Genomic DNA, 26,567 nt, shown 5'->3' with positions numbered 1-26,567 from the left:
ACCACTAATTGCTTTTAATATTTGTACTTGGTTTGTCTTCTCAACTCCCTTCCCTTAGTTGGCAATCTAGTGTTTTCCCATGGACACATCTGTTTCCTACAGCTGGGATAACTGATACTTCTTGCAAAGGATGGGTGGTTGCTACTGGAAGCCTTTTCAGCAAAAGCCTTCCAATTCTTCCATCTTAAAAAGAGTTTTACAATGTGAATGTTTGAGATGATTATTATCCAAACACTCATTTATTCAGGTGTTCATTCAAACAATGAACACCAACAAGGTGGGTGGCTGACACTGTGCTAAGCACTGAGGGGGAATACAGACAAGCAAAACACAGATGACCAAATGAATAGTATAGACTATGTTATAGGAGCGTACTGGAACCTCTTAACAGGTTTGCCTTTCTCAAGTCTCTCTCTTTTGCAATCTGTCTTTCGTGTGCTACTGAGTAAGCTTTCTAAAAACCAAAGCTCATCTGTTTTCACAGAAAAAAAAAAGTATAAACTCTTTAGTGCAATGTTCAAGGCTCTTCATAATGTGGCCTCAATTTTCATTCAAGCCTTAATCCTTCCCACTCTCCCTTAGAAACTCTATGTTCTACTACTATATCAAACTTCTCACTGGTCCCATGAAGCACCAGGTCCTTTCCAATTCCTGTTCCCTTTTCCTAGAATGTCTTTTCCTCTTCTTCACTGGCAGACTCCCAATCAACCTACATGATTCAGTTCGAAGTCTTGGTGAAACATTTCTTCTATTATCTTCAACTGTCCTGGATTTGGGCATTGTTCTGTCACCTTTATTAGATGGTGAAATGTTTGGGTGCACTGGGTTTGCCTGTTAGTCTTTGTATCTCTGAATTCAAGTCTGAATAGGGCCTGGCAAGTAGTAGGGACACAATGAATATCTGTTAAATAAATGAAGGAATAATTGAATGTGAAGGAAGAGCTCAAAGGGCCTTGGTATATTTAGGTAAGAGATTTTTAAAGGCACAGGGCTTGAAGCTGGACCTAGGAAGACAATAGAGAGATGGAGAAAGAGCATTTGGAGGAGGAAGAATATTATCCTAGGACACAGAAGAACACAAGCCCAAGACTGAAAGTGAAGACAGTGAGGGGGTCAGTCAGAATGCAGCTGACTGCTGCACTATCTTGACCTTTTCACTGATTAGATTTCTCAATTATATTTTCAGCTCCTGAAGGGCAGGGCATTTTGTACAATCCTTTGTATCCCTTTCATGTTTGATGCACATCTCTACAGTCATTGTTCCTACTGCCTTGTGTTTCTTACTCTTCTCTGTAATATAATTATTTGTATATCTACATATCTCCCCAGAAGTTATACCAGCCTCCCTCCCAGGCTTCTTGAGATAGGGATGAGGTGAGGTCTCAGTGTCTTTGCATTTTCCAAGACACCTAGCATAGTGCCTGGCACACAATGGGTGCTCAATAAATATTTTTTGATCTGCCATTTGTTGATCTGATTACAGAGAACCACAAGGATATTTGTGTGCAACTGTGTATTGTGGCACAAAACTTATATATGCCTTCACACTGTGCAGTCTATTTTTGGCAATTTTCATTAAAATGTTATCTTATTGTACAGGGAAGACTGTCATTTCAATTTTCTTCTTTGTTCCTTCTGGGATGACTCACATCTCTTATACCAGAAGGATATGACAGAAGGGATTCAAAAAGGGTTTGGATACATTTATGAATGACAAAGTCATAAATGTCTGGGTATAAGGAATTGTTAGGAGCATGCAAAGGGGAAGGAGAAAACTTGCATTTTAAAAGTGCCTATTATGTGCCAAGAACTGTGTTAGGCAATTGGCATACATTGTATATTATTTAATCTGGCAGGATATGTCAGCATAAAGATAGGACGTGTCTGTCTATAAGGCCAAACCCACACCCATTCAGGCACAAAGCTTCTCCAGGTACCAGAGGCAGTATTCATCTTTATTAAAATTTTATCAACCTTTTAAGACAGATGAATCTATGGATTTGCACTGTTTCCTAGGAACAGAACACTCATTCTCAATTCAAGCTCCTATAGTTTAAAACTCCTTTTTGACATAACTTGATCAGTTTTTAAAGTCTCAATGCTTTAAATTACAATGCAATCTGAGATAGTCCCACAGCAATAACAGCAATTACATTTGTTCACAAATGTAATTTGTTCACTTATCTTTATATTTCATAAACGTAACCTTCCAAATACTGAACAAGGGTAAGTCAAGTCAAGAAAAGACACTTCTATTAACCCTGACACCAGCAAATTGTCTCAAATTATAGCATGCCTTCAATTTGTATTCTAAACACATTGAGTGGTTTTTCAGAGATACATATTATACCTCATTTGTGGTTAGAAGAAAATTGGAAGGAAATTAGTTTAAGTTGTTTCTAATTTTTTAAAAAATAGTAACTTTAAAAAGAATAATGTTCCCAAGTGAACAGATTCTGCATGTGGTAGGAATCAAAACATAACCAAAGTACTATCTCTACTCCTGGGAATGGCTTGAGACAGTGGGGCTGCAGGTATTGGTTCACACATTGGCTTTATTATAAGTCACATAATCTAAGGCCTACAACTACACATCTTGATCTGTAATAACATGCTTCCTGCTAGGTGTGGGGGTGGGTGGAAAGAGAAGGGGTACACCTTCAGATAAGGGATAATCAGTACACTCACAGATCTCAGACAGTTTTCTGTTAATCTGTTTTGGGAAAACTAAAATAGACTCTTTGCTCCGGAAAGCATTAAAGCCTATCTCATATGACTAAAGAAAATGGCAAAGGTTCAAATGACATTTTACATTTTAGATGGTCTTCCCGCAACCTCTCTGCCACTAATCATTGGAAAATACCAGACATGTCTTTGTGGTGATTATGTGTTTCTTAATTTTATAATAGTCAAAGGAAACTGAAAGACCAGGACTGACCCCAAAGAACATAGGTGTGACATACCACGTATGGGAGTTTTTAAAGATAGACAAGAATCCAGCTTAAACATTTCAAATATTCCCCCTTCTTTTTTGAGACTAAGGGATGAAAATATGCACATATTCCAAAGAGTTCTTTGTGTGAACAGGTGACCCCTTCCCACAGTCTCTGTAATTAATTGAGAAATTAAAGTTAGTTGGCCTTTGAGATCTCTTGTTAAGAAAGGCAGAAGGTCTTGGATATTTTGGAACAAGAGTCCACTATTCTGCCAAGACAGTGTGTTATTGTTATTGGAGTGTCTCTCAACAAAACGGTATTGAGTGGTGAGGACGTGATTTTGATTAGGTGGAATGACTCAGCTCTTCCCCTTAAAGAAGAGAGGACTTGTCAGAGCCTTACTTACCTCATGATCTGGGATCTCAGAGGATAGTGTTTTCCCTAGGATGACCCCGGTCAAGTATGTCCAGCATCGAGCTGTGTTGGCAAGGTTATAGCCTCCTGTCTCCATCAAGAATTGTGAAGTTAGGAAAGAACAGTCACAAAACAGCAGGAGAGGGAAGGAGGGTAGGAAGGAGAGAAAAATGTTTTAATAAAAGGGCTAAAAAGACAGTCCCAACTTGCAGAATTTCACCTAAACATCCCTTTATAATGTTTTTGAACCACCTAGTAGGCGGACTTTAGTGGATTAGTTAGACCATGCAGTGTGGAACTGGGAAGTCTAAAGCCTACAAAGATTAAAGGGGCCTTCATCTCTGAACAAATATGTAACTGAGGACTCCAAGCTCCTCAATTTCATCGAGTTATCAGCAAGATTGAGATCCCTGGAACCCGGATCTCTCGAGGTGACCTACCCAGCATGAAGGTCTCTGTGATGAATTTTGCAGCAATTCTATAAAATGGCTGCTGGATGTGATTTGTATGTTAAAGCTATTGGCAGATATAGACCTAGGAATATCCAGGAAAGAGAAATGGAAAATGCTGGCAGAAATAGACTTCCTTCTTTCAATATCAGCATTCCTTTTCTCCACAAAACACAGGCCTAGTGGCAGAGATCAATGAGAATGAGATGAGGAAGGGACTGTTGACTGACGCTCTGACCCATCTCATCAGGTTCTGTCACAGTCACCCAGCAGCCATATTATACTGGCTAATAGTCAGCATATTTTTGCAATGAATAGATGTATTCTGCTGTGCAAGCATTAGAACATTGGCCTTTAGCTAAATTCCAAGAATATAAGGATGAAATGGAATGATTTCTTAAGCCCAGTGCAGCCTGAGGGAAATAGAAGCTGATCTATTTTAGGTAGGGTAGCCATATAATTTATTGTCCAACTGGTATACTTTTAACTGTAAAAGGGGACACTATTAATAATTACACTGGGATAACATGTATAAATTGAGGCACCTTTCTCTTAAGCCTTGAAAGCCTTACTCTTTTAAAGGCCAGGGATAGTGAGGATTTTAGAATATGTTTTTTAGACCTCAGTGGGGTCTAATGAAGCCTGGGGATGTGGCCATCTCCACTAATTATCTATGTGCTATTGGGAGTTGAAAATTTGAGTGAAATAGTACAGATATGACCTTAAACATTCCTGATGTGAAAAATATGAATTTATAAGATTGACTTATTGGGTGTAATTATTTGATTTCAAAAAGATCCACTATAGATTTTAAGTAGTAGGCTCCTTCTGTTATACATACTATATGATTTGATTTGCAAAAATTCCTTTTACATACAGGCATTTTCAGGAATACACATATTGCATAAGAAGAGTTAAATATTCAAAAGCCAAAGCACTAAGTAAAGGCTGTAGCCACAAACAAAAGTTGAATTTGCACAGATGTATATTGTAGAAAGGCCTTTTTTCTTCACCTGAGTTGTACCTGTATCATAATCAACATCCTTAGTGCTGTCAAGGAAAATAATATGTCACACAGTACTTATCAATTTTATCTTTTCCCTGTGTTGAAGTTAATACATGTTTTGCCAGCTTTTCATAAAAGGTTGTCTCTTGTAAGCACTTTTAATTTTGATTCCTCTAGAGTCTGAGGCTGCCAAGGGACCTGGCATGTGTATTGGTATTGAATGCTCACTCATTTTCATAAGACCTTCCCACAACCTCCTCTAATTTGGTTTCTATAATAGGTTGACAAAATAATAAACTATTAGCTGTTCCATAATACTTGCATTTTAAGCTCAATCTGCCTGACCATGTTATTTTAACACACTAATCCATTCACCCAATGAAATACAGGTTGTACCAGATGGATAGATAGAATATTCTCAACAAAGCATCTTCAAAAATAGTTGCGGTTATAAAAGGTACTTTCACAAATGTGTAAGTGCTTCTCTTGAACAGACCCAGCTTTCTCTTGGTCAAGTAATGCAAAACATCAGTACATACTGAAGATAAGGATGTCCAAGAGATTCTAGATCTCTCAATTTTCCTTTACTGTAACAAACCCATGCTTTTTTTTTTCTTTTTGGTGGGGGTGGGAGGGAGAAGTTGTTCTTGAATTGAGCTTAGATATTTAATTAATTCATGTGTTTACTACTTATATATGAGTAGACTTAGAATTTTGGTATGTTTCCAAAGGATGATTATTAGAACTTAGAATCAAAAACTACATTGAGAGAAGATGGATTAAAGTCCATTGAGGTTAACATCAACTATTCTTAATAAGATCTGATGGCACCTTTAACCAAAGGACCTTTGCTTTAGGAATTGAAACTTAGACTTCACAGTGCTAAGGAGTCAATGCACATGCCAAGCTAAGGAGAAGCGTGTCACAGTACTTCCTTATGCTGATTTGTGAAGGGGGCAGAATTCTTTAACTTAGGCTTCTGGATCACAGGCATGTTGGTATTATCCAATCTAAGAAAGCCAAATTTTCTTCAGTGTCAATGGACAAAATGTGGAAGAAGGTCAGCAAATTCTCCTGGTGACCTTCCTTTGTACTCACCTCCTCCCAAAATGAGTGTTGCCAATTGCCACTGAAGGATGTACTTAAGACATTTGCCAATTCCCACTGGAGTCATGTTAAAGGAGCACATGGGATCCCCAGCAATTGTATCAGCTCCCAGCTGTAAGACCACTGCTTTAGGATTAAAGGCTATGTATACCTCCTTTAGTACACTGTGGAAAAGAGAAAAGATATAAAATGTCAGAAAACGACAGGTCATTTTGGTGTAGGTGGTGGTGGTGGGGCAATTGGAGATATAGCTGAGTCAGCAAAGAGTGAAGGGGGAAAAAAACCAACCCAACTAGTCAAGCTCATCAAACTTTCCATCTAAAATGGGTGATTCAGGGGCGCCTGGGTGGCTCAGTCCATTAAGCGTCTGACTTTGGCTCAGGTCATGATCTCATGGTTCATGGGTTTGAGCCCCGCATCAGGCTCTGTGCTGACAGCCAGCTCAGAGCCTAGAGTCTGCTTCGGATTCTGTATCTCCCTCTCTCTCTGACCTTCCCCTGCTCACGCTGCCTCTCTCTCTCTCAGAAATAAAACATTAAAAATTAAAAAAAAAAAACAAACCAGGTGATTCAGACTATATGTAAATTATACCTTAATAAACCTGATTTACAAAAAAATTCCCTCCACCTTTACCTTACAAAGAACCAAATTTACCTTTGTGTTTTAGAACTCAAACTTCCTTTAAATATTTATATTAACTTAACTTTAACAGCCATAGGACACAGTGTATATATTTACCCCATTTTATAATCTGGTAAAGTAAGATATATATAGTTCATAGTTAAGGATTATTTCTGATAATTTAAGATTGTTAACATTCTTGGAGTTTATTATCTAGTTATTGATGGAGACCGCTGAAGAGAATTAACATGCTTTTAAAGCATAGATGTTATCAGCTTACTTTCTATTATTCTAAAGGACTTCTGGGTTATGAAATATAGCCCTACCTAACTCATATGTAGCCAGAGTATTATAGGGTAGAGAATGATAACAACTTACCCAAAATTATAAATCTGAAGCACCCTAAAGAATAAGTCGTAGTGAGTAGTAATGAGGATAATTCTGGGTCGAATCATATGGTGCTATCAAATCAACCTAACAGCTTTTTTCCTGACAGCTATAAGCATTATAGATGAAAAGGAAGTTGTCAATGTGACAGATGACCTTAGTCAGGCTTTTAGTATTATCATTAATTGAACACTGACACTGTCCAGAATGCATTTTAGGAGTTCTAAGGTCCCTGCTCTCAAGGGGTTTACAATCTAGTTTCCAGACAAAACATATACCAGTTCTCATGGGCCTGAGTAACTCTTATGGAGACATATAAACAAGTGCAAATTAACATTCTTCAGAGTTGAGAAAATGCAGAGTCAGAAAGTGATACAAAATGTTGGGGTTAATGACCCCTTCATAATCAACATGTCAAATTATACCAGTGCAGCAAAAACAGAAAAATTCCAGATCTTTTTGCAACTGCAAAAAGAATTCAGGGATATAAAATGCCATTTTCCCAAATTCATATATAACCAGGGTATTGAAACTATTGAAAAGTGTTTAGCTGCAGAGGCATTCTTAGACTCAAAAGAGTGTTTTGTTTTGATTTTTCATCTATGCAGACAAATATTGTGTGATTGTGGAGATTATAATAATATTATAAAAGTTATGACATATGATCCTTAAAACAGGAATACTCAAGCCTATTCTCTCTTTCATGTGCTTATCTCCTGGTGCAGAAGGAAGATAAGCTACCTGAATAGTTAGCTAACATGTACTGAACATCTACATGTACAGGGAATCTTATTAGCTGCTATCAGAAGACACAGAGGAAGGTATGGTTTTTGTTCTAAAAAGGTTTATAACTTAACAGGAAGAAGGGGGAGGCAAGAAAGACCAATGTTTCTTCATTCATTCTTCCCCTCATTTTGCACAAATTTACTGAGTACCCTCTGTGTATCCAGCATGTAACTGTACCAGATGCTGCAGGAACAAAGATGAATATGACACAGCTCTTATCTTCATGTGGCTCAAAACCGAGGGGAAGACTCATACTATGTTAATCAGTAATTAAAATACAATGATGAATGAAGCATCAGAGATGGCACAGTGAAAGGATTAATTGACTTTTCCAGAAGATGTTAGAAAAAGCTCTATAGAGGTAACTTTAGACTTAGGTCTTAATAGATGAGAAGAACTACAACCAGTCACCTATTAAAATGGCTAAAATGAAAAATAGTGATAACATCAATTGCTAGTGAGGATGTAGAGAAAGTAGATCACCCATAGGCTGTGGATGGGAATGTAAAATGGTGTAGTCACTTTGAAAAATAGACTTACCATGCGACCCAGCAATTGAACTCTTAGGCATTTATACCACAGAAATTAAGGCTTATTTTCATATACCAACTTATACACAAATGTTCATAGCAGCTTTATTTGTAATAATCCAAACTGGAAACAACTCAGATGTACTTCAACAAATGAATGGTTAAACAAACTGTGGTATATCCATACCACTGGAATATTGCTTATCAGTAAAAATAAACAAACTATTGGTAAATGCAAAAAAACTTGGATGGATATCAAGGGAATTATTCTAGGTGAATAAGGCCAATCCAAAATCTATACTGCATGATTCCATCACATACCATTTGTTAAATAACAATTTGAGGGATGGAGAACAGATGGAGGTTGCCAGTAGTTAGGGATGGGTATGGCTATAAGATGGTACTATGAGACAGCCTTGTGGTGATGGTATAGTTCTGTATCTTGATTGTGGTTGTGGTTTTGGCAATACAAAGCTATACAGGTGATAAAAATCTCATAGACACACACACACACACACACACATACACATACATGAGTGCATATATAACTGGTGAAAACTGAAATAAGTTCTATGAACTGTACCAATGTCAGCCTCTTGATTTTGATATTGAATTATAATTATTCAAGATGTCAACATTGGAGAAGGCTGGAAGATGGGTGCATGGAAATTTCTTGTACATTTCTTTGCAACCTCCTTTGAAACCATAATTATCTCAAAACGTAAAAAGAAAGATCAGGGAAAGTTTACAGGCATATGGGTGAAGGTAGTGGAGTTGGAAGTGGGGATAGTTGTGAGGTTTATTAGTAGGGGACTAGCTTCAGAGAAGGAACTGCATACATAAGAGCATGATGGCTGAAACAGGCAATGGTGGGAGCGAGGCTAGTGAAGTAAATGTGGTTTAGTGCATAAAGGGCTACAAGATATGCCAGGCAGGCTAATGAGTGGGCTTTTCCTTTAAGGAGTATGAAACATCTCAAACATTGTGTGTACCTATGTGTTTACATGTGAGTATGTGTGTTGGGGGAATGATAAGATTTACATTTTGAAGATACTTTGGGGGGCACCTGGGTGGCTCAGTCGGCTAAGTGTCTGACTTTGGCTTGGGCTGTGATCTCACAGTTTGTGGATTCCAGCCCTGCATTGGTCTCTCTGCTGTCAGCACAGAGCCCACTTTGGATTTTCTGTCTTCATCTCTCTGCCCCTCCCTTGCTCGCTCTCTCCCTCAAAAATAAACAAACATTAAAAAAAGAAAGAAAGAAAAGAAAAGATACTCTGGATATAGCATAAGATACATTGAAGGTTATCAGGGGGCTTTTGCAACAATCCAGGCCAGTGGCAGTAAGGCCAGAGAAGACGAGATGGATTTGGGAGATACTTCTATGATAGAATTAATAGGGCGGCACATATTGACACACAAGGAAAGTGTATACATATAACATTCATGAGTGTTTGGTACTAGGGCAGAGGAAAGGATAAAGGAAGGCAAGGTGTTTCTGGATCATTTTTTAAAGTGATAGCCAGGAAGGGAAAATGAGTCCTCAGTGAGTTCTGATGAAGAGGGCTCCGGATGGATGGAGAAAAGAGTAATTAGAAGCTTTGGAAAAGGTAAGGTAATTTGTTTGTTGTTTTTTTTTGTTTTGTTTTTTTAATTTTTATTTATTTCTAGGAGAGAGAGAGAGAGACAGCGTGAGCAGGGGAGGGTCAGAGAGAGAGGGAGTCACAGACTGAAACAGGCTCCAGGCTCTGAGCTGGCAGTCAGCACAGAGCCCGACGCGGGGCTTGAACCCACGAACCGCGAGATCATGACCTGAGCGAAAGTCGGACGCCCAACCGACTAAGCCACCCAGGCGCCCCAAGGTAAGGTAATTTGTATACAATGTAAATCTCAAAGCAACTGCAAGTGAGGACAGCTTACATGTGAGGGCTACATGGTGGATCCCCTTAAATTCAAGACTGGAAGTTTTCATTTGTTTTGACAGTCAAATGGGAATCGCTGGAGAAATATAAATACTGATGTTGCTGAATGATGCTTAGGAACTTTGATTTTTGTCATTTCATGGAAGGCCAAAGAGAGAATGTCTGGAGGCAGAGGGATTGGCAAAAAGGTTATTGAAGCATTCTAAGTACAAGAGCAACAGGAAGCAAGGTAAGGTAAATTTTGGGGAAAATGAGAGGGCCAGGTGACAGATTGGGTGGGGATAGGGGGTGGTCAGAGTAGAAAATACACTGTGCCAATTCCTCTAGAATTCACAGGAGGGGGAAGAGAAATAGAAATACTCCTTGTAGTATTGGCATTTCCAAATCCACTCTTCTTTCCTCTCATCAATTTCTTCTCCTTTGAGTCAATATCATTTACTTATACGACTGAAACACTATCCAAGGTCTTTTCTATAGACCTACAAGGAATTCTTTTACCTCCATTAAAGATATTAGCACCTGATTCACAAGTTTTCTGTCTCTCTCTTTCCCTGTCATTATTCTCTGCAGGTCACTATTCATTTGCTTACTCAGATCTTGATTCAAGCACCTATTCTTACCTATCCTAGGCTCTAGAGATACAGAAATAAGTTAGATTCAAAGAGCTTATTGCCCAGTAGGGGAAGAAGATAGGAAAACAACTATGATATGTGCTATAATATCCATCCATTAATTCAAAAAAGTTAACTAAATGACTACTATATACCAGGCATTATGTTGGGCAATGGGTTTACTATTGAACAAGAGACCTGCCCCTTCCCTGTCACCCTTCTAATTCTCTGAAATCACAGTTTTTTCACCTTCTGAACAACAGTGATGCCTGTCTGCACTCCACTTTAGTTATAGCTAGGCATAGCGATGCTTTGGGACCTGATAAGGAAGTGCTTGGAAATGCTGTACTTCTAACATCCCGAACCCTGAACTGCTTTTTTGGTGTACAATTTTCTGTCTTCTGGTTGAAATTGTTATTTATTCTCATTTTAACTCCTGTCTCCTTGTCTTTCTTCTATTTTCAAAGTCCACTAGTCTGTCTTTTAAAAAAAAACTTTTAAATGTTTTATTTATTTTGAGAGAGAAAGACAGTGCAAGCAGGGGAGGTTCAGAGAGAGAGGGAGTCACAGAATCCAAAGACAGCTCCAGGCTCTGAGCTAGCTGTCAGCACAGAGCCTGATGTGGGACGCTGGGCTTGAACCCACGACCTGTGAGATCATGACCTGAGTCGGAGTCGGACACTTAACCGACTGAGCCATCCAGGCGCCCATCTTTTGACCTCATTTGCTTCACTACTCATTTTGGAGAATATAGTTAGTCATTTCAAAAACTCTTAGTAGCATACTTAATTCTCACACCTTTGCCGTTTTTTTCCCTGTTAATCTTTAAGTCATTGGATAAGCCACTTTGTCAGAATTTTCTGCTCTGTTCTGCTGGAGAAAGCTGAGAAGTCAAACCAATTGCTTCCTCTACAGTTTATGCTTACAACTCCAATTCAACAAATTCCATAAACATTTACTGAATGATTAATATGTGTCACTCCCTCTGTGCAGCTTGGCAATCATTTGCTTAACCTCTCATTGGTAAATAATTACATTTATTGTAGCATCTAGTGTAATTTTTTAAAAATAAAATATAATGGGAGTACATTCTTGATGCTAAAAAATAAAATAAATATAAAAGTCTATCAAATAAAAGTGAAAACTCTCTCTCCATCTCCACTCCCTTTCCAGAGGTAACTGCTGATTCATTACACATAGCTTCAACCAGCTCAGTCAAGTATGAGGCAGAGAAAGTTTGACGTGTTCTTTCCAGATTAAACTTTCTCTGCCTTATACTTAACTGAGCTGGTTGAAGCTGTGTGTAATGAGTGTCTTCCTCTACCTCTTTTCTCTACCTGACGATGTCTTCCCTCATATTCCTCGTTTCCCTTGAGGCTAATTTTACCACCCAGGCACTAGATCCTCTTTCCTGTTGCTCCAAGGGCCACATAACACCAATGAGCTCTTTCTTAGATCTTTAGTCTCTGCCTTTCTCTTGATTCTGTTCCTTTAGGTTATAAGTTGCCTATATCCTCCTCCCCTTCTCAGCACTGCCAAATTACCCACTTACTGGCCATCTATACATTTTTTTTTTTTGAAATCCAGTTTTTGATCTTACTGTTCTCAGTTTCTCTCTTGAAAGGAGAGAGACCTCTTGGTTATGGTATCTAAAGTTTTTTCTCTGTTATCTTTTTTAACTTACCAGAAGCAACTAATAGTTGATACTATTAAAAAAATCTGTAGTTGGTCATAAATGGCAACAGCTCCCTTAAAAAAATATTTTTAAATCTTTAAAAAAAGCCCAATTTATTGATAGTAAGATAACATAGAATTCCTCCCATTTAAAGTGTACAATTCAACAGCTTTTAGTATATTCAGAGTTGTGCAACCATTACCACAATGAATTTCAGAACATTTTCATCATTCCCCAAAAAAACCTCTGTACCCAGTGGTGGTTACTGCCCATTCCTACGTTTCTTCAATCCCCAGGCCCTGGCAACCACTAATCTACTTTCTGTCTCTATGGATTTGTCCAATTTTGACCTTTCATAGGAATGGAATTATATAATATGTGGTTTTTAACTGGCTCCTTTCACTTAGTAGAACACGTTTATAGTTTATTCATGTTGTAGCATGTGTCAGTATATTATTCCTTTTTATGACCAAATAATATTCCATTATTTGTATATACCAAATTTTCTTTATCCATTCATCAGTTGATGGCCATTTGAGTTATTTCTCACTTTTGGCTAATATGAAAAATGTTGCTATGGGCATTTGTGTATAAGTTTTTGTGTAGGTATGTTTTCATTTTTCTTGGTTACATACCTAGGAGTAGAATTTCTGGGTCATATGCTAACCGTATGTTTGTTTAACATTTATAGGAACTGCCAGATTGTTTTCCACAGTGGTGGCACCAGTATACATTCACATCAGCAATATATAATATATGACAGTTCCAATTCTTCACCAATACTTGCTATTTTCTGTTTTGTATTTTTTTTTTTAATTATAGCCATTCTAGTGAGTATAAAGTGGTATCTCATGGTGGTTTGATTTGTATTTAACTGATGACTCATGTGCTTGCTTCGGCAGCACATATACTAAAATTGGAATGATACAGAGAAGATTAGCATGGCCCCTGTGCAAGGATGACATGCAAATTCGTGAAGCGTTCCATATTAAAAAAAAAATCTGATTACTCATGATATTGAGTATTTTTCCGTGTCCTTTTTGGCCATTTGTATATCTTCCTTAGAGCAAAGTCTATTCAGGTCCTTTGCTCATTTTTAATTTGAGTCATTTGTCTTTTCAATATTGAGTTGTAAATATTTGTATATTCTAAATACAAGTCTCTTATCAGATACATGATTTGTAAAATTTTTTCTCCCATTCTATAGGTTGTCTTTCATTTTCTTTTACAGTATCCTTCAAAATACAAAAGTTTTTAATTTTGATGAAATCCAATTTATATTTTTTGGTTACTTTTGCTTTTGGTGTCATACCTAAGAGAACATTTTCTAATTCAAGGTCATGAATATTTACATCTATGTTTTCTTCTAAGAATTCTGTGGTTTTATTTCTGTTATGAAGATTATTTGGACCTAATTTTTGTATATGGTGTGAGATAAAGACCTAGATTCATTCTTTTGCATGTTGATATCCAGTTGTCCCAGAACCATTTGTTGAAAAGACTATTCTTCCCAAGTTAATTGTCTTGGCGTGCTTTGGGTAAAATTGACTGTATATACCCTGAACCATATTCCATTGTTCCATATGTCTAACTTCATGACAGCACTACACTGTCTTGATTACAGTAGCTTTTTAGTCAGTTTTATAGTTGAAAAGTATGTCTTCCAACCTTGTTCTTCCTTTTCAAGACTGTTGTGACTATTCTGGATTGAATTTTTGTATAAATTTTAGGATCAGCTTGTCAATTTCTACAATGTCAGCTGTGATTTACAGCTCCATTTTGACTGTGCTGAACTTGTCATCTTACCTCCTTCTCTATTCCTTGTCTCTTCTAATGATACCCTATCCTTTCAGTCAGCCATGTTCAAAACTCTGAGGCTCTGATTTCTCCCTTTCCCTGCTCCTCTTCAGTTAACCAATCTTGCACCAGTCTCTCTCCCTTTCCTTCTTTTCCACTCCCACAGCAGTACTGGCCCTTCAACCTCTTTTGTGGATTACATCAAAGGCTTCCTAATTAATTTTCCTGTCTCAAGTCTCTTACCTCTCCAATCCATCAAGCACACACACTAACTACTATCAGATTAATTTTCCTTAGGGATTGTTTTGATCACATCACCTCCTTATTCAAAACCCTTCAATGTCCCTTTATTGTCTCTGGACAATGCTTAAAATTCTTAGCCTATAATTCAAAGTCTTTCATGATCTGATTCCAGTCTATCGTTTTATCCTACTTTCCAGTAACTCCTTAACCCACAGTATTCTGTAGGCAAACTAAACTGCCCATGGTTCTCCTCAGTCACCTTGCACTTTCTAATAAGTATGCTTTTTGTCATAAACTTCTTTTTGCCTGCAAGTCACCTTTCTACATGTATACATCATATTTACTCTTAATTTTATTTTAACGTTTATTTATTTTGAGAGAGAGAGAGAGACCACGAGTAGGGGAGGAGTTGGATGCTTAACTGACTGAGCTACCCAGGAGCCCTCATATCTACTCTTTAAAGGCTACCTCAACACTGCTAGGAATTTATCCAAGGGATACAGAAGTGCTGATGCATAGGAGCACACATACCCTAATGTTCATAGCAGCACTTTCAACAATAGCCAAATGATGGAAAGAGCCTAAGTGTCCATCAACTGACGAATAGATGAAGAAGATGTGGTTTATCTATACAATGGAATACTACATGGCAATGAGAAAGAATGAAATGTGGCCATGTGTAGCATCATGAATGGAACTTGAGGGTATTATGCTGAGTGAAATAAGTCAGGCAGAGAAAGAATGATACCATGTGCTTCCATGTATAGGAGAATTAGGAGAAACTTAACGGAGGACCATGGGGGAAGAGAAGGGGAAAACAGTTGGGGAGAGGGAGGGAGGCAAACCATGAGAGACTCTTGAATACTGAGAACAAACTGAGGGCTGATGGGGGGGGGAGAAGGGAAGTGGGGTGGTGGGCATGGAGCAGGGCACTTGTTGGGATGAGCACTGGGTGTTATATGCAATCCAACTTGACAATAAACTATGAAAGAAAAAAAAAGAATTGTAAGATAAAAAAAATTAAGGCTAGTTCAAGTTCCATTGCCTTCATGGATTAAAAAAAAAATCTGATAATAATAGCGGCCAACATAGCCAAAACATGGAAAGAGCCTAAGTGTCCATCAATGGATGAATGGATCAAGAAGATGTGGATTATCTATACAATGGAATACTACATGGCAATGAGAAAGAATGAAATCTGGCCATGTGTAGCAACATGGATGGAACTTGAGGGTGTTATGCTGAGCTAAATAAGTCAGGCAGAGAAGGACAAATACCATATGTTTGCACGTATAGGAGGATTAGGAAGAACTTAACGGAGGACCGTGGGGGAGAAGAAGGGGGGAAATAGTGAGGGAGAGGGAGAGAGGCAAACCATGAGAGACTCTTGAATGCTGAGAACAAACTGAGGACTGATGGGTGGGGGGCGAGGGGGGAGATGGGCATGGAGGAGGGCACTTGTGGGGATGAGCACTGGGTGTTATACGGAAACCACTTGACAATAAACTACTTGTAAAAAAAATAATAGCGGCTAACATTTATTGAGTACTTTATTCAAAACATAGCACTCTTCTATGCATTTTATATATATTAGCTCATTTGACTCTCATAACAATTTATAAGATAGGTATTATTATTAATTCTATTTTACAGATGGGGGAACAGAAGCACAGAGGGGTTAAGAAATCTGTATAAGATACACAGCTATTAAGTGGCAGAGCTGGGTTTTAAACCCAGGCATCCTGGCACCAGAGTCCATGCTCTAAACTACTACAATGTACCTGCTGACTTCCTGAGCTCATCAGGTGCTTGTGCCAGCCACTTCACACATGTTGTTTTGTGTAACAGCAGTAGTGGTCACAGCATTATTTTTTTGTAAGTGTTACTCTTGTTGAGCAAATCTGATCATATTATACCCTCATTCTAAAATCTTCAGCACCTCCTCAAATGCTTATAGAATATGGTACAAATTTTCATAGCTAAGAATTCCAGCTCTTGCATGACATGATTCCCACCCACTTTTCCAATTTTCTTTGTAACTTGTCCCTCTCATGCACTTTACAGTCAGTCCAGCCAAACTAAACCACTATCCTTTGTACATAGCTCAGCCTCTCCTGACTTTGATCTTTCTGTACCCTCTATGTGGAACATCCTTCCCTATAATCTCTATTTATATATACTAATAAATATACTAATTAGCTACACTTTAGAACCCAGATCAAATGTTACCTCCTCAATTAAGTCTTTTTCTGAAGTATTTTCTCCTTTTGAGTACCAATAGCATTTTGTTTTTTATGGTTCTTATAACTTTCCACATTTTATTTAAATATGTGTGAATATGAATACATATGTATATTCCTTTATGCATCTATAATGTTAAAATTTCCACTAACTTCTTTGCAGGTAGAATCAATACCTTATACATAGTAGGCATTCAATAAATAATCATTAAATGAATAAATGAATAAAGTATCACTCTAGATTGCTTTTGGGAAAGTTTCCCTAACCAGTTTAACAGTACTGTTTGCTACACTGCAAATTATTAATTTTAGGTTTTGGAAAAGTATAAAATCTCTTCCCCAGAAAGGAGGCAGGAGGGGGGAGGGACGGGGGAGGTGGTGGTTTGGGGGTACAGAGAGGCATCTCATTACACTACATTACTAACTTCCCTATAAACACACACGATATTCATTTGAAATTCAGTTTTCTTGATGAGAAACCTAATCTTTCAGTATTTAGCAGTCTGGGTTTCAGACAAGGCTATGCAAATGAAGAGAAGCTGTGGTAGTTGTTTCTTCAGGCATTGATTAGGGGAAAGGCTGTGGGTGCCTGAGGAGGATAAAAGCCAGAGATGATGACATTAATGATGTTTTTAGATAAAAGGAAAAGCCCAAGAACCAAATTGTAGAGTTATCCACCCCTCCCCCCCTCCTTTTATTCCATCAGGGTAGACCACAGCTTCTATGGTGTGCCCTTCAGGTCATTCACTTGTGCCACTTTACCTCTAAATGCTAGGGGCAGAACCTGGTTTTGTTTGCTTTGTTTGTTTTTTAAATACTGTAAAGTTCTAAGAGATTTACCTCAGGGCAATGGGATGCCAGAGAGATGGTATCACAGTTACCTGTAATCAATGCTGATGGTAGGATCTGGTAACCCAAATTTGTCATTCTAGCCAGACCTCATAGTGCAGGCTCATCTCCTAACTTTCTAACTTGCAAACCAGCTTAAACCAACCTTATCGTCTTTATGTTTTCCAACAAGCACCCTTAGCACCCTCTAGAGACTTCTTCAACAGAGATTAAAAAATGAGGAATTCAAAGTTGAAAACCCAAAAAAAGGGTAGAATGCAGAGGGAAAGAAGAGAGAAATATTTGTTATTAATGCTGTTAGCTCCCAAAATCAGTCTGAGAAATGTTATTGCCAGCAGCAAAACCTTTTCTAGAATATAAATTTTAAACCTATTGCTTTAGATGGGATTCAGAGAGGGATTGTATTAAGGACCCAAAGTATCACTAATCAAGTCCCAAATGGGAGCTCTTCAATTTTTCACAGGTATGTTTTCTTTAAATTCCCTCAATCCTATCTCAACTCAGGTATTGCTGACTCACTCTGCAAAAACTCAACCTTCCAGGGGATGCAGCATATGGTAAATGCCTCAGTGATTCCTGAATATATTTTACAAATGGTTCAGGGATGCAGAGAATTGGGTGGGGGGCTCCCTGCAGTGAGGATGATGTGTCATTTTGTTTGGGGTCATGGGTGCCTCTTGGCCATATCCAGAAGATGTCTAATTCCTATGTTTCTCTGTCTGCTTTTAGCATCAGACAAGCTATACTGGTTTCATTAACATCTTTAGTACAAACAAACTAACTAACTAACAAACCCAAAGCCACAAAATAAAACAAGCCTCAAACCCCTAACCCCCTCACCACCACTCTCACCAAACAATCAATCCTCATATTCCCCTTTGGCTGTTTTAATTTTCAGGTTTCAGTTTCTTAACATTTTACATGGACATCTTTTCTTTCACTGATGAGTCCATTATATAGAAACATGAATTCTAATTGGCATTTCTTTCTAACATGCCTTGTAATAAGTAATTCTGCTCATCAGTTATATGTCATCTTGGCAACAAAAAGCGCTGTGCAGTATTTTTAGTTTATTATTACTTATCTCTTTACCTTTTTGAAATAAACCATTCTTATTCACACAGGGGAAAGTGAGTCATTCAGAATTAAAGGACCTTACCAGTGGCCTGGAGTGAATCATCAGAGTTAGAATTGGAATCCAATTCTAATTCTGATCTAATTCAAATTCAAATCCAGTGCTCTTTTCACTCAACCCTAGTGCTCTTCAGCTCTTATTCTGAAAGGCCAGAGGCTCCAGAAAGCAGAGTGTGTATTATCTGGGTAGGGAGGGGTAGGGTGTGGAAGAGGCAGGCTGGTTTTGAGAGCTAAGCTAAAACAAACAGATAAACCAAAAACCAAACAAACCCAAAATGGAAGAAGACTTAAAGAATATAAATCCTAAGGCTAGATGTACTAATAACTCTTAATTTGTTCTGGGGTAGTACATTTCACTTCTCTGCAACCACCAGGACCACTCACATAGCGCAGAGATTGCATTCTGCTCTGTATCACATTATTTGGGCATCTGTCTCATCCATCCCCTATGCAGCATCCACAGTACAGGTTTCAGGGAGAACACTGCACCTAGGGTCAAAGTGCTTGCATAGCAACTTGGACAAAACACTTTACTTCTCTGAACTTCAGTTTCCTTCTCTGTAAAACAAGAAGAATAATGAATGGCCTTAAGTTAGGCCCTTTGAGTGCTATGCTAATTCTTTCAGGCCACTATGATACTGTTGAGTTCAGCACAGCACACCACAGCAGTGACTTCCCAAATAGTACTCTAATGTTACCCAAAGGCAGAGAGCAATTTCATGGTGTCACTGCCTGGTTATACCTGTTCTGGGAATACAGTAATTCTTTTTCCAGTGTTGCCAATCTATTACCTTTCACCAAACACAAAATTCACTTTAAGAAGGGGCAGAAACACAAGTGTCTTTCTGTTAGATAGAGGTTGGGAGAATATATTATTAAAATTGAAACCGACTTCTCTGATTTCTTGGGCAAAAAATCAGATTGGAAGCCAAACAGCTATTTGGCCTTTGCAGACCCTGGATAGTGATGCCATTGGGGGAAAGGAGAGAGCTGGCATCATTCCAAACTGTAGTTGCAACATTTGTGTGTATATTTACTGCTTGTGCTTATGCTCTCTGTGCTTAGTTTTTACTCTCTAAGCCTTGCAAACTTTACAATTTACCTAGAGCACAGTTTAATATATATGGGTAGAAATAGAGGCCTGTATCTCTGTTTCTCATTTCCTAATCATATTTTCTACACTTCCTATATATCTGATACTTCTTTCTTAAATCAACTGCTCTGATTTTCAAACTTAGGTAGAGAATCATGATTTGTTAACAATAAACATTCTCCTAGCCCTTCCCTCACTCTTCTCTAACGAGGAGGGCCTCCCTAAGACTCAAAGATGAAATCCTGCCATGTAGTTAGCACCTGGTGCAGTTTATCAAAATAAAATATCCTTTCCCAGATGATTGAAAATTTCTGCAATGCTGTCACACAATGAGGTGAGTAAGAAAGAGTTTGGGGATTGATTTTCATCATTAACTTTATATTGCATAGTTTTTGTGACACTTACAAAGAAATGCATTTTATTACTTTTAAGTACATAGAATAACTCCAACTCATCATATTTTAACAGTTATTTTTCTGGGGCAGGATGTATTTTAAACATGCCTATGTTAGAGTGTCTGGTGGATCATTTAGGATCAGTGTCCTGTTGCTTGATGAAACCCAGATCACTTCAATGAAATCCAGATGAGGAAATTGAGTCTTTGGCAATGACTGCCAGATCTTCTCCATATGAACTCTCTCTAGTCTGTATGCAAATTCAAAACTCCATATCCTGGAAATCCCAAACCAATCAAGTGGCGTTCCGCTTCTTAGTTACTGGACTAAACACAGGGAAACGATTCATTCTTCCCTGAGGAAATAAGCATGTCTTACATACATCTATCTTGGCACAAAAAGGGCTGGCTAAGCAAATTAATAGTGTAAACAGGATTGCACTGGGGAATGTTTGTCCTACTTAAGAGAATAAACTTTTTGTGCACTTTGTGCACATCCACTTACATACAAATAATTGATATGCTAATTACCAATGATTCTTAAAGCTCCTTCCCTGAGGTGCTGTATGATGATGTTAGTCTAGTTTGAATTACTAGCATATCCAGGGCTTGAAAGTAACAAAAATGCGTTTAAAAATATTCCATGATTCAGACTGACTTTTCTCTAATTAGGCTGAGTTAGTGAGACTTTCTTATATTTAAATAGGATAGATATTTTTCTTTCATTCCTAATATATTTAAGATGAACCCCCACCCCTACTGCTACATCCATCACCTTTCTCTTCAGGATTCTTCTGTTTGGAGTGGGTACACATAAACCTTTCCTTCCAACTCAGTCCTCAGCTGCACTTGCATAGTCTCTAGGCAAACCATTGTCTTTAGTGCCTGGAACACATACATACCCTTTCACTTATTAACTTGATAGCTGGTTATTCAGTATGGCATTTTCTGAGGAATCTTTCCTTCAGTCCTTCTTTAAGTACCAATGGGTATGTCTCTTTCCTGATAGTGCAGTGGGTAACAGTGTACAGAGAGCAGAGTTGAGCCAAACTTAACATCAAGCCTTTTTGTCAGGTGGGGGACACCAGATTTAATTTCATCTCTGTATAGTTCATATCAACAGAACACAACGAAGCAGCTCATCAGTGCTGGCAGCTGCTGGGTGAACGGCAGTGTCAGGAGCGGTCATTCAAAGCTATAACATGTGAAAGCAAAGCCTAAAGGGTAGTTTTTCTAGGCTAGACTGAAGGGACAGAGCAGTGATAAAAGAACATTTGGGGGGGGATTAAGATGGGGGAATGGAATACATGGTGGACAGCAGATGAAAGGAGTAATATGATTCTGATGTCAGAACATTCTATCAGCACAGATACTGTCAATTTTAGAATTCTTTTCAGAGCAGCCCTGCACTAAAGGTCTAATTCTCAAGATTTCCATTTACAAGCAAGGTCTTCCTTTTTCTGGAAAGTTTCAGAGCATGTTCTAGCATCAGAACCTATTAAACTGCTGTGGAAGAATCAGGTCACTTTCTCTAGGGGGTAGGGATCATTCAGCACTGAGAAGAGAGAAAAAAGGTACACACCAAAGTGACAGAACAAACCCACAGAATTCCAGGAGATTGTCCTTGACTTAAATGAAAAAATATCACCTGCGAAGACTGTTGACTGGAGTAGGGGGCTGTCATCGTGTCAGGGCTACTTGGTGCAGGAGTTTAGGAACTAACTGGTCATGAAAGACATTGGCCAAGAGGGGAAAGTAGAAGAATAGAAGAGTTGTCCCTCTAACCACCTGGATTTAAAGTTCAAACAATTAGTGAGGGAAAAAATAGTTCTCCACTGCAACCCTAACTAAGTACTGGGGACAGGCAGGGTGAGCTCACTGACAGAGGGTATAGGAAAAGTTAAATAATTAAAAATTTTTTTAAATGTTTTATTTATTTCTGAGAGAGAGAGAAAGAGAGAGAGACAACGTGAGCAGGGGAGGGTCAGAGAGAGAGGGAGAAACAGAATCCGAAGCAGGCTCCAAGCTAGCTGCCTGCACAGAGCATGATGCGGGGCTCGAACCCACGAACCGTGAGATCATGACCTGAGACATAGTCAGGCCCTTAACGGACTGAGCCACCCAGGCACCCCAGGAAAAGTTAGAAAATTGAGCTCAATATCCTCCCTCCAAATTATCTTATATTCTTAGGCTTATAAAATCTTTTGAATTTAATATTTTAAAAGACACATCAAACTTAGGAATAATAAGAGAATGGCCCACTTTGGCTTCATTTTCACGTGTGGCTAACATTAACAGTGAATTTAATTTAGTGTCTGAGTCAGCCATCTTCCAGAAACAATAGGCAATTTTATATCTCCGATACCACTGAGAGGATAGAAGTTTATCAAAAAGAACAAAAGCATTTAATACAAATATCTTACTTATAGAAGATTGAGTTCAAAGTATAAAGCTTAGAAAATGAATTAGCAGAATCTGTTGCCTATTTTGCTTGGCCAAAGTGAGCCGGTGATGATCAGGATGGTGTAGCTGTGACCCAACTGAAGAGAGGTAGAATAATTTTGTGAAGAATTTTTACCAGTTCTCAGACTGTGGTAACAATGTAAGGCTACCTAACTATTCATTCTTAAATGTAAATTTCTAGAGAATTCTTCTCTTCTCATCAAATGAAATAGAATTTCAAAATATTTGTATTGCTTATGGGGCGCCTGGGTGGCTCAGTAAGTTAAGTGTCCGACTCTTGATTTCATCTTAGGTCATGATCTCACAGTTTGAGATCAAGTCCTGCGTTGGGCCTCTGCACTGACAGTGTGAAGCCTGCTTGGGATTCACTCTCTCCTTCCTCTCTCTGCCCCTTCTCCCCACTCTCTCAAAAATAAGTAAATAAACAACAAAAAATTGAAAATATTTGTATTGCTTTAAATATTTATGTGTGAACATGTACTTGTATTGTTTTTGCCTTATCACCAAGCTGAAAGCAGTAGGCTATAATTGTCAGGATCTCTTTCACTGAGGATCAATCTACCTCATTGTAAAATCAAATGGTAAGGAGTTTGGAGTCCCAAGGGGAAGATAAATTGTAGATGATGTATCATTACGATGAAAGGAAAACCTATCATCATTAAAACATCTCTTCTTTCAATATTAACATTAAAAGTCAATAGTGAATGGAAACATTTCACTTAAATGTCCTTTAGTGATGTCCCTTCGTTCTCATTTTATTCCATTGGTATTGGATGAACAGCTTATAGCATGGATGAAGAATCTCTACCCTATATGTAGATACGGCCTCCTGACAGGACCAAGAGATGATATAAATTATGCCTACAGTTGCAAAAAAAATGCATAATGTTAAAAATCTTTAGCAATGCCAATCTTAAAAAAAACACACAGGAAATGGATGTAATTTCACGACAAGACCTCTTTAAAATGACATGTGACACTCTTCACTTTCTAAAGCAGAAAATCATGATTTTTTCCATTGAAAACAAAGAAAAAAGCAGATTTATAGAATCTCCATGTTTTCAAACTTTAATTAGGAATTTAAAACCTAAAAAGTAGGGGCATATGGGTGGCTCAGTTGGTTGAGTGTTGGACATGATCTCACAGTTGGTGGGTTTGAGCCCCTCATTGGGCTCACTGCTATCAGCTTAGAGCCTGCTTTGGTTCCTCTAGCCCCCTTTCTCTCTGCCCCTCCCTCCCCCAAAAATGAATGAACATTAAAAAAATAAAACCTAAAAAGTAAAATCTGGCAATATTTATTCTTGTTTTCTATCCATAAAATTACCAATTAAATCCTCAAGATTAGGAGATTCTGTTTTTCCCCTCAAAACCTAAATTGTACTTTCACAAACATAAACACAACGAATTGTGTATACTACAAATCATGTGGCTCATTTGCATAAACTTAAGTGGTTTTTGTTTTAAGGGGTTTTCTGTAATCCCCTGAAATAAAATTTTCCAAGAAGTCTTGGGGATGGTAATTTTTCCTTGTGGAAAAAATTCATACTTCTAGGTGACACTTTGGGGACATGGTAGCCAATGGTTAACAGGCAGATAGATGTGGACTCAAACTCTACCTTCACCACTTACTTACTAGCTGTGTGACCTTAAGCAAATCAATTTTTCTAAGCTCTAGTTTTCTCATTTTAAGATGGGAATAAGAATACCTACCTTTGTAGGCATTATAGATTATACATTGCTATAAGGATCAAATGAAAAGGATCAAATAAATGTTTAGTGCAATTCCTGGCACAGGCAAGTGCTCCCTAGGAGCTAAGATCCAGGGTATGTGAGCCTAATCTGTCTTGTTTACTACCATCAATACCTAGGCACAGTGCCGGCATAAAGTAGACACTCAATAAATATTTGTGGAATGAATGAATAAAACAGTGTTATTATACTTAAAGATACACAAATCTCCTATGTTGCATTATAGTTCCCCCACTTTACTTTTGTTAATGTTTAAAAACTCCTAAGATGACTGGAGGTGCTCAGTTCTTTTGTAGGGAGGTCAGAATGGCTTCAGAGAGATGAATTTTGGCTCACACAATAAACATATACTACTGAGACATAATATATTTTTTCTCTTCCTTGTTGGATAGCAGTGGAGCTCAGTATAGATGGACAAAGGAATTCCCTAAAGGCATAAAAACTTAGGCTTAAATGAGCTATTCCTTTAATGAGCTTGCTGTTGTCCTAGAGAACAAGTTCTTTCTGGGTAGTCTATACTGGTTAGCCCATGCACAGTAGAATTAACATTTGTAATTAAGAGTTGAAGAGCTATCAAAAAGTTATTTACAATAGAGTAGTATAATATTTCTCTCATAAAATAAAGGAGGCAAAAATACTAAGTTTTTTTTCACTCCTGGGACCTTAAAGTTTTTCTAAAGAAAAGGTCAGGGGCACCTGGGTGGCTGAGTCAGTTAACTATCTGACTTCAGCTCAGGTCATGATCTCATGGTTTGTGAGTTTGAGCCCTGCATCAGGCTCTGTGCTGACAGATCAGAGCCTGGAGACTGCTTTGGATTCTTTGTCTGCCTCTCTCTACACCTTCCTCACTCAAGCTCTGTGTCTCTCTGTCTCTCAAAAATAAATAAACGTTAAACGTTAAACAAATTTAAATTTTTCTTTAGGTGAGTGGAGGAAAAAGGGTTTCTTTCAATTTTGAGCTATAGCCATAGGACTCAAGGTAAACAGGCCAAGGACCAAATACAGGTAGATTCTTACTTTAATAAACTACTATTAGGAATCCTAGTTCAGCAGAATTAAGATTATTTTTTCGGGTGGGTTGATAGCTCTTACTAGCAAAGTTTTGCATATGTGGATATAAAGACTGCTATTGGATGAAAAGTCCTGTTTAATAGAGTCTTTCACTAGTCCTATTCATTGTGAAGTCTGTTTAACAATGTGTTTTTCTTTTGGTGAAATATTTATGCAGTGTCTGTACTTAATTATCTTCCCAAGTTAAAAGTTGAATATTCTTAATAAAATAGATTTTTTTTCAAAATGTTGAACTGTCAACTTCAATATATTTTGTATCAATACACATTATAAGTACCATGTATATAGCTTTCATATGAGGTATATACTAATTGGACATTTAGTAAAGGATGTTTTCTGGCTGCGAGGGCTATAAAATGATAGGTAGGATAAAAACTAAGAAGTTTGAGCACGACCCTGAATTTCTTCTTCAAACTACACATGTCATAACAGTTCACAGTGGGCAAGTAGTTTGGTCATTTTGTAAGATTTGAGGTTTCATAGGAGTACCCTACTATTTATCAAAACCTCTTTTGAACCAACAGCAAGGAAGTATATGTCATTGTTCTTCTGTCCCATAGTGTTCAACTATAAATGCTCCCGAAGTCGTCAACACAGTGTATTAGGTAATAGCTTAAACATTATTAAGACTATCTCACATTGCATTCAGATATAATTAGAGAGCAAGAACAGGTTAAACGTAGGTGGAGCAGTGTTTCCTCTTTCAGATGGCATATCTTGGAAACTAGCAATCCCTCCCTTTGGCAAAACAGCCTTCCTCTCCCATCAACTTTGTGTGTATGTGTGCATGTGGCTGATGGGGGAGGTGGGGTGAGCTTTCATGTAAATCAAGAGTATAACTCTATCATCTCTCTACTTGCCCAATAGGTTCTATTTGAAAGGAAGAGGTGTACTTACAAGAACAATGTTGATATTCCCTTATGCTAATTAAAACAGGGTTCTACCGGGGCGCCTGGGTGGCTCAGTTGGTTAAGCGTCCGACTTCAGCTCAGGTCATGATCTCACAGTTTGTGGGTTCCAGACCTGCGTCGGGCTTTGTGCTGACAACTAGCTCAGAGCCTGGAGACTGTCTTTGGGTTCTGTGTCTCCCTCT

The 26,567-nt window shown here is 38.1% G+C and overlaps 1 protein-coding gene and 1 non-coding gene across 6 annotated transcripts in view; one reads left to right on the top strand and one right to left on the bottom strand.

The window, feature by feature from the left end:
* HDAC8 (histone deacetylase 8) overlaps nucleotides 1-26,567 on the bottom strand; it is a 242,167-nt gene that overhangs the window by 132,287 nt on the left and 83,313 nt on the right. For 3 of the 5 annotated variants that reach the window (XM_039219873.1, XM_039219870.1, XM_039219872.1), the window contains 2 exons: nucleotides 5,904-6,076; nucleotides 3,343-3,437 (listed from right to left, as the gene is read on the bottom strand). The exons of 1 other annotated variant lie outside the window; for it this stretch is intronic. In XM_039219873.1, coding sequence (XP_039075804.1) covers nucleotides 3,343-3,437; nucleotides 5,904-6,076 — 268 coding nt within the window. Of the gene's footprint in view, nucleotides 1-959; nucleotides 1,005-3,342; nucleotides 3,438-5,903; nucleotides 6,077-26,567 lie in introns of those variants that run through there. One more of the 5 variants, XM_039219871.1, reaches the window with a different exon arrangement.
* On the top strand, nucleotides 13,328-13,434 carry LOC120222166. Its single transcript, XR_005525977.1, has one exon. It is a non-coding gene; the product is annotated as a U6 spliceosomal RNA (small nuclear RNA).

The sequence above is a fragment of the Hyaena hyaena genome, unplaced genomic scaffold (genome assembly GCF_003009895.1).
Source record: "Hyaena hyaena isolate Hyena2069 unplaced genomic scaffold, ASM300989v1 scaffold_844, whole genome shotgun sequence".
Taxonomy (NCBI): Eukaryota; Metazoa; Chordata; class Mammalia; order Carnivora; family Hyaenidae; genus Hyaena; species Hyaena hyaena.
The sequence above is the reverse complement of the archived record's forward strand: the minus strand, read 5'-3'. Positions and strand labels throughout refer to the sequence as shown.